Raw genomic sequence first — 8,773 nt, forward strand, 5'->3', positions numbered from 1 at the left:
AAGCAAATGGGCTAGTCACAGGCTAGCCGCAATAAAAATAATTCAAAAACAACTACATTTACGAAATTAAATTTACGATAAATTACGGAATTAAATTTATGAGACATATACGGGAAAATTCATTCATTTCATTTAAATAAAAAAAAATACATAGATAAAAAAAAAGTACATAATAAAAAAAAATCGAGCTTCCACACACGAGCCCCCGCCGCACTCTACTCCTCACTAATTTATTAAAAAATATATTAAAAATGCAATAAAAATACAATAATTTATATAAATTAAAAAAAGTACATAATAAAAAAAATTACATAATTAAAAAAAATTCATAAAAAAATTACATTAAAAAAATGCAATAAATAAAAAATATGCATAAAAAAATACTTTGAAAATTATGCAATCGACTAGCCGAAATTGAGCCTACTATGGCGGCTAGCGGGATCGGCCAGCGCCTGCCGATCGGCTAGCCTAAATTGCCGCAATGGAGGCTAGCGGATCGGCCAGCGGTCGGCTAGCGCCCGCAATCGGCTAGCCTATCCGCTAGCCTCCATTGTGGATACTCTAAATAGAAATTTATCCGAGCTTATCGACTTCTGCCTGCATTTATCCTCAAAATCGAACTCATGGTAACGAGCCTCAGTGACAATGAAATACCTAGGTCATTCTTCGTATGATAGAATGAAATAAGGGTGATGAGATAGATACCTAGGTCATTCTTTGTCATTTGGGCACTAGTGTTCCATTACTTAGTACTCCATCCATGATAATTCGTCCCAGTTTTCCATTTCGGTCCGTCCCACATAATTTGTCTCATTTTACTTTTACCATTTTTGGTACTAGACCTCATATTCCACTAACTCATTCCAACTAACATTTTATTATAAAACTAATATATAAAGGTAGACCAATATTACACTAACTTTTTCAACCCACTTTTCATTATAATTTTTAAAACCCGTGTCCGGTCAAAGTGGCCCGAATTATCCGGAATGGAGAGAGTAATAGAATGGAAAAATCCTTCCGGGACGGAAGGAGTAATAGAATAGAAAAATCCTTTTGACAATAAACTATTAATTCTAAGCCATCTCTGACAATCAATCACCAATTTGAAATGATTTTCTTTTGTATTCTTCATAAACAAATGTTTGTGTATAATGTAGGAAGATCCATTGGAAAGTAAGAAACACATTTTGTAAAGTTAGAATGAATGTAGGAAATAAATAACAATTCTATTGCGAAAGAATTTATTTAGAAAATCGGGATGGACTTTTTTATCAGATGGACGTCGAGATTGATTTACTTAACACCCACAAATTGTTGCATATATGGCTAATTATGCATTTTTTGATATATATTAGAATATCTTAGTAGAAATACGAGAAGTAATAGTTTTATGATTGTAAATATTTTATATATTCAAGGACTTGAATTGGCAATAAATAAATTAATGAATAGTATTTAAAATCTTACTATACAATGGTAAAACTTCCAACAAGTAAGATCATACGGAATTCTATAAACATTGTGCGCCAAATTGAACATGAGAAATTTCATTCGAAAAATAAACGTATGTGAAAAGCAAAGCATATGTATTTCTTCGATGGCGCGAACAGGAAACTTACCTTGGATACCCATTCCAAGCATCTATCTACATTACTCGAAAGAAATGAAAAAACCCAATTGTTCATAAATTTGAGAATTTTTTTCTGCAACGCCGATTTTTATCCATTTCCTAGCAGATAATTCAATTATTGTGAGGGGTTTAGCAGAAATTGGGGAAATTTTACAGGTGAAAGAGAGATGGGTTTGCTCTCAAACAGAGTGGAGCGAAATGAGATCAAACCAGGGGATCATATCTACACTTACCGAGCTGTCTTTGCATACTCTCATCATGGTTAGTTTATCGAATGCCTTTGTTTTTTCTTTGTGTGTGTGCGATTATCATTCTGCAAAGCAATGTTGGCGGTCAATTGTTATTGATTCTTACTCAATTTCTCCTTATAATTGGCTTCTTGAATGTGCTTTGCCCTTTTTTTTACTTTGGCATTGTCATTGCAAGTCTTTATTTTTATAAAGTTGAAGAATTTGGAAGATTATCAGTGTTGAAATTTTAATCTTGGATTACAAATCTGATATTTGTCAATCGTATTGAAATTGTACTATTTAGTTTATCGAGTTGAGTGTTTTCCTATACAGTTCCTCCATGTGTGTTCATTCAAGAATTGACAATGTTGGGTTCTAGATGGGATGATGCACCACATTTAATAACTTTCAGATGTTGAAAACTAGGCATGTTCCCTCAATCTTGTGACAGAGAACTCATGTTAGGCAAGATGGACTTGGGAGATATTTAAATGGTACTTATATGATTTGTGTTCATTGATAATCTAGTTTCTCACGTTACAAAGAGTAGTAATGAGATTCCAACCAAAGGCATGCCTTGAGAGCATAATATTGGTCCAAACCACATTGGCCAAGTAAGGCGAGTTGCAAAACAGAAGATTATGTTTTATGGGATTCACAGTATTTAGTTCCTCAGCTTTATGGCCAAGAACGCCTTTCTCTGGATTGTATGTCATAAACCAAATGGAGTCTTTCAATGGTGATCTATTACCAATCTCCTCTGTGAACTTGACTTATTCCCTTGGTCTTAGTGAACCTACCACTCTATCCATGGTAAAAGGTAAAAACCAAGAAGAATTAGCACACATATTTCCTTGATAAGCTGTTCTATGACACTTTTTCCTCTGTCTATGATACTGCATTCTCAATTTGTATTTAAGTATGTCATCCCAATAGCTTTGTGGTCTAACTTCTAAGCTAAGAACATCTAGCATGTCTTAAGTTGAAGCAATTGTCCTCTGTAAATCTGCAAATATGTTTTGATCAGTTTCTTCTTAAATCCTTTCTAGTTTTTTTCACATGAACATATTAACTTGTGTGATTATTTTTCTCTTGCTTTGCGGTTAAAAATCTATTCCCTACCATGGACTATGTTATTATGCAGGTATCTTTGTCGGAAGCAGCAAAGTGGTTCATTTCACGCGTGTTTCTACCTCTTCCACATCCTCCGACGAAGCATACAGCGTGACTGCACAATGTCCGACCTTTCCTGACTGTGGTTTGAGGCAGCCAGACAGTGGGGTTGTCCTCTCCTGCATCGACTGCTTTCTCAACAACGGCTCCCTCTATTCCTTCAAGTATGGGGTGAGTCCATCAATTTTCCTTGCTAAAGTACGTGGAGGCACGTGCACGACTGCAGGATCAGATCCACCCGAGATAGTCATTCACCGAGCAATGTATCTATTCAGGAATGGATTTGGGAACTATGACGTGTTCCAGAACAACTGTGAGGATTTTGCCCTGTACTGTAAGACTGGTCTCCTCATAGTTGATCGTCTAGGGGTGGGGAGAAGCGGACAGGCTTCTTCCGTCCTTGGTGCACCATTGGCAGCTCTTCTCTCTTCCCCTCTCAAGCTGCTGATGCCAAGTCCGATCGGGGTGGCTACAATGACAGCAGGAATGTACTGCGTTAGTAGATATGCAACTGACATTGGTGTCAGAACTGACGTTGTCAAGGTCTCTGTCGAGGATCTAGCTATGAATCTTGGTTGGGGTAGTAATGAAGAAACACCTCAAGAAAATGAGGTCTCTAACAACCAACAAATCAGGTGATGCTATGAACTATACCAACATTAATGCCTATGTTCTGTTGTTCGGATATGAGTGAAAAATGTGACTGAACAGAAGTTGGTCTGATTAATATGTTTGATGTGGTGGAATGTTGATGATTTGGTTGTTTATGTTGGCTGTCTTGATCATCTCTCTCTCCCTCCCTCTCTGTTTCTTAGTCGCATGCCAAATATGGAAATGGGAAATATATTGACATAAATTTTCTTGAACTGCAGAATGTAAAGATCACATTTTTATAGTAATAAAGTTAGCTCTCCTCTCTGTCCTGAACAAAAATATACCCAAGTTTTGTTGAAGAAAGTGTGTAACACAGTGATTCACAGCAATTTTCCTTTGCTATACATGGTCATCTCCTATAAGAAACCAACTTACTAAAGAAAAAGCATAATTTGGTTCTTTTCTCACAAACTCAGACCTTCTGAAGGGTCTTCATCGCCTTGTCTTCTTCATCTTCTTGACCAATCTTGTTCCCTCCTTTCGACTTCTGTCCTTTCTTCGCTTCCTCAGCAGTTTCAGCCTCGAATTCAGCCTTCTCCGCCACCACATTCACTGCCCCCGCAAGTTTTTCTGTTCTGGCTGCGATCTCTATCAGCAATGATGAAACTGTCACTAACGGAACTACTTCTACCAGGGTGACAACCTCTCCGACCTTGGCCTCAGCCGTCTGGACGGGCTGTTTCGACAGGGATTTCAGGGCGTTCTCGAGCTCTTGAACTGCACTCTTCATCTCCTCCACCATGAAATCTATCTTTGTTGGTTTCTTCATGGTGCTCATCACAACAGCAAGTTCTTTCAACACAGCAGATGATTTATTGCTCAGTCTCACACAAAAGTTACCGAAATGCTTCTTGAATACATCAGGAACCTGTTTAGATTTGTTACAACACCAAACATTAACTTCCAGTTCTGACAAAACTAAAGAAACAAGCAAATACTAAATCATGCTGTCACAAATAGGATTTACCTTTGCCTTCGAATTCATGCTTCCATTAAGCGCCTCGATGCAGTAAGCACAGCTTCTGAGTGAAGCTCCAACCTTGACATACTCTAACCATGGATGTCCAAAATTGAACTTGCCATGTGCCGGTTCCCATCTTGCAAAATTTGCCTGCAAAAGGAAAACTAAATTTTGTAAGATTGTGCTCTTGATCTCTTTGTTCTTGAAACTTATTAACCGGAGATGGAGGAGAAGGATTCGAACCAAGGATTCTTCGGCAGCCTTGGAATTAAGGGCACATTTGTAGCCTTGCAATGTTTTGTCTGAAGTTTGACTGTTACTACTGAAATAGTCAGCCACACATCCTGAGTTGAGAGCAGAAAAAACTGATCAGTTCCTTCCCTCTAGTTTTTTAGTATTTGACCAAATTTGGATTTGTTGCATTTTATATTTGATTATTACCATCTAAGGAGTCAGATAGCTTGTCCATGTTGTTGGTGATAAGGTTATGCAGCTCAGTTCCTGCCCAGACAGGGAAGAAAACAATGGTTGTGATGATGCAGATGGAGGTGCCTATGGCAATGGTGGAGAGTCTGTGATGAGCCATCTCAAAGAGCTTCTCCACACGGTAGCCAGAAACTGATATGAGGCTGAAGGTCAGGATGAAGATCATGGCCCCGTAGTCGAATCGAGCTTTTATAGATGGAATGAAACGCGAGAACGTCGCTGCAGTAGCTGCACCACATTCATGCTATTAGAAACTATATGTTTCTATCTTATTTATTCATTTCCTTGTGTTTTTGGAGAGGTAAAATTACCTAGAAGAAAAACTGAGGTTTGAAGAATTATGGGCTCAAACCTCTCTCCAGCTTGGCTAGCAACCCAATGAACACCAACTCCCAATGCTCCCGCCAACAAAGTCCCGGTTGCTCTATTCACACATTTACTAAGCGTCGCCCCTGCATATATATCGACACATACGTATAAATGCATGGGGATTGAAATGAAATACGATGATGATGAAGAAGAGAACGTACCAACGGTGTACTCAAAGACGACGACCACTGTCATGACAGCCCACATAGCATTTCCGCCAACTCCCTCATACAAGGGCCTCATGTAATAGAATAGCGAAACCAGAGAGAGCGCCACACCAACCTTAACACAATGTATCGATTTCTTTGGCTCGTTTACTCCTATCCTCCATGCTCTCTGAAAGAAACCGCCCACCTTGGACACGAACCTCTGCAACCCGAACCTGCTCTCCGCTTCTAGTTCTCTCGACGTCCCATCCGCCACATTGATCCTCCATTCCACTCCTCTTCCCTTATCAGCGGCCATTTTACAATCAAGATTTGATTTTATTTGATTGTGTTGGGTGTTGTGATTAGATGCTCGTCCACTGCATTGCCATTGCCATTGCTATTGCCATATATATACTATATGGAAATGGCCTAAATCACTAATAACTTTAACGTGAGTATGCAAATGGCCTAAATCATCAATATCTTCTCTCTCCACACGCTCATATTCAATATTTTCCTTGTCTCTAGCTAGCTTAATGACTTGATGTCATGGATAAATAACAGGATATACCATTATGCATAATCTTTGGAAGATCACATTATGTAATATATATTTCTTCAATAAATAAATTATACTGTCATAAGTCATATAAAGAGTAGATAGGGATGAGGAAACTTTTATTTGAGATTGATATTCAATTCTTTATCAGTAATTACGTCAAGTGGATATTATTTGCAGTAAACTGTAGTGAATTATGAATTGAGATATTCAGATGTTAATTAATTGAACGAAATGACCTAAATTTAGGTTGGTTCTGAAAGAGGGAAAAATAAAGAAAACAAATGACCTAATTCTATTACACTGCAAGCTATAGTTGATTACAGCTGAAAATGACTTTTGCTGGTTACCAAATCATTAGTTTTATTTAATTAATATAAGCGCTTATCTCCATCAACAGAAAAGGCATCACACGATTAGCACTATGATTTCAATGTTTGCAATTTAGGTCATGCAAAACACTCTAATCCAATGATCTTCTTGATGTTCCCCATATAGGTTCTTTCCAATATTAACATAATATTGGTGTTGCTTATATTAATTGCTCTACTGTGATTTTCCAAGACTAGTTAAAAAAATAAAAGCATAAAAAGCTAAAGGCGTTCCTAGTTCAACTATCATTGAATGTTAGTCTTGCTTATGATACTTCAACTTTCATATATCCTTAAAAAATTCACCGGTGTTTGATAAATGAATCAATAATATTTACAAAACAGGACCACATTAAACATCAACGTTCCAGCTTGAGAACGGGATATTTATTTAGGATTATTTTAAAAATATAGATGAACTTTAAGATCCGTAGTGATTTTGTATAATAGATTTTAAAATTTTATAAACTAGCGCATATGTTTTTGTATTTGTATTTGCGTTGTTCACTTAATAATCTCCGTCAAAATTTTCGACCCGCTAAAATCGACGTGACTCAGAGTTTGTTGAATTTCCAATCCAATTTTCTAAAGTTTTACGATTTTCTTACTCCAACTTATGATAAATCTTTGGTTTTAGATTTTCTTGGTTGAAACATTTGATGATGAATGTGAATCAAGTAGACAATCGTTTATTGGACAAATAGTATCCAACAATGGATGCAATGACTATTTATTGTGCTAATTTATAAACACTTTGAAGAGTATGATAACTGACTCAAGGATTTAAGACTAATCCATAAGATTGACATCGATCGTCTACCATTTGATTAATAATGAACAAATCACGTGCCATTCAGACCACACCTATTGAATTAAAGAATAACACTATAATACTAGTATATAGGAGTACTATTCTATATATACACAAAATATGTATGCTACTCCTACTATATATTTAAGTTGGATTACGTTTTAATACCCATAGTGGCAAGGTAACTTTAATTGTGGTTGTGACTTTGATAATAAGAGTACATCATCGTGCTACATGACGTTGTTACCACCCCTTACACGTAGATGTCACTAGCTAAGGTGTTATATAATATAAGGGTAAGGGTATGTATATAAGGCCTATCACCAACCATTTACACCAAATTCAAATCCATTTTTGGGTATAGGTTAACACTAAAAGTAATTTTAGTCCAATCATTTATACTAAATTCAAATCCAGAAGAATATATATTCCATATCCATCTACTTTTTATACCTTTTCAATTACACCTACATACTTATTTAAATTACATTAATTCCACAGTATTATATCAAAAATTAAATTAAATTACATAATAAAATAAATTTCCTTATTATACTAAATATACTTTATATTAAAAAAATACTGTAACTTGAAAATTAATATACACTTCACCTGCTATGATAAAACTAAAGCATAAATCAAAACATATTTAAAAATATTACAATTAAAAAAAAAACCACGATATGGATATAAAATTGAAAAAATTCAAAACTCGAAATTTGTGTATTTTCCCACAACTAATCAACTGATGCAAGTCCAGAGGAGCATTTTATTTCTTTTTGCGTCATATCAAGTCAAATACTTTTGAAATCGAGCATCTTCATTTGTTATTGTAATTTTTTTTCATGTTTTAATTTACATAATTAATAATAATGGACTAATTTGCAATATCTCATAAATTTTTGCAGTAACACCATATTTGGTGTTGTACACCATATATTTGGTGTTAATCCGTAGAATACACCAAAAATGGGTTTGAGTTTAGTGTATGGTTGGAGATGATTTTTACACCATAAATGAGTTTTGGTGTACGGTTGGAGTTGGTCTAATAGGGTACATGGTATGGTATTTAAATCCAAAATTTATCTTATACTTATATGTTAATTACCAAATATGGATAACAGATTTAATTTGTACACCCAACAGCTGATTGATGAACATATAACAACGAACTTTAATAAAATAAACTAGAGAGAAATGTAATTGTGTCATTTATGTAACAATTATGGTGTGAATATGTAGCATAACTAAATTAGTTGTGGAACCAATTTCTCTATCATATAATTATTGATTTAAATTATTTTTTCAAACACTATATCAAATTAAAAATGATTTTTTATGAGAATTTTAATAGAAATCCTTATTGAATACTTTCAC

General features: G+C 35.4%; 2 protein-coding genes across 4 annotated transcripts; one reads left to right on the forward strand and one right to left on the reverse strand.

Annotated features, from left to right (window-relative positions):
- The first annotated feature begins 1,536 nt into the window (after positions 1 to 1,536).
- LOC125219563 (protein LEAD-SENSITIVE 1-like) lies at positions 1,537 to 3,803 on the forward strand. The gene is made up of 2 exons (XM_048121575.2): positions 1,537 to 1,894; positions 3,008 to 3,803. The coding sequence occupies exons 1-2, from the start codon at positions 1,801 to 1,803 to the stop codon at positions 3,673 to 3,675; spliced, it is 762 nt and encodes a 253-aa protein (XP_047977532.1). The 5' UTR covers positions 1,537 to 1,800; the 3' UTR covers positions 3,676 to 3,803.
- Positions 3,804 to 3,881: 78 nt separating this feature from the next.
- LOC125219562 (aluminum-activated malate transporter 10) lies at positions 3,882 to 6,013 on the reverse strand. Of its 3 annotated transcripts, XM_048121574.2 has the most exons (6): positions 5,668 to 6,012; positions 5,449 to 5,589; positions 5,093 to 5,365; positions 4,895 to 4,995; positions 4,658 to 4,801; positions 3,882 to 4,558 (listed from the first exon to the last, which is right to left on the reverse strand). In XM_048121574.2, the coding sequence occupies exons 1-6, from the start codon at positions 5,969 to 5,971 to the stop codon at positions 4,103 to 4,105; spliced, it is 1,419 nt and encodes a 472-aa protein (XP_047977531.2). In that variant the 5' UTR covers positions 5,972 to 6,012; the 3' UTR covers positions 3,882 to 4,102. The 3 variants fall into 3 exon arrangements, with proteins under 3 accessions (XP_047977531.2, XP_088922941.1, XP_088922945.1); XM_089066815.1 differs by having other exon boundaries at positions 4,658 to 4,995; positions 5,668 to 6,013; XM_089066819.1 differs by having other exon boundaries at positions 5,449 to 6,013.
- Positions 6,014 to 8,773: the final 2,760 nt, after the last annotated feature.

The sequence above is a fragment of the Salvia hispanica genome, chromosome 1 (assembly GCF_029641045.1).
Source record: "Salvia hispanica isolate PSC_SH4W2 chromosome 1, Shi_PSC_v1, whole genome shotgun sequence".
NCBI classification, from domain to species: domain Eukaryota; kingdom Viridiplantae; phylum Streptophyta; class Magnoliopsida; order Lamiales; family Lamiaceae; genus Salvia; species Salvia hispanica.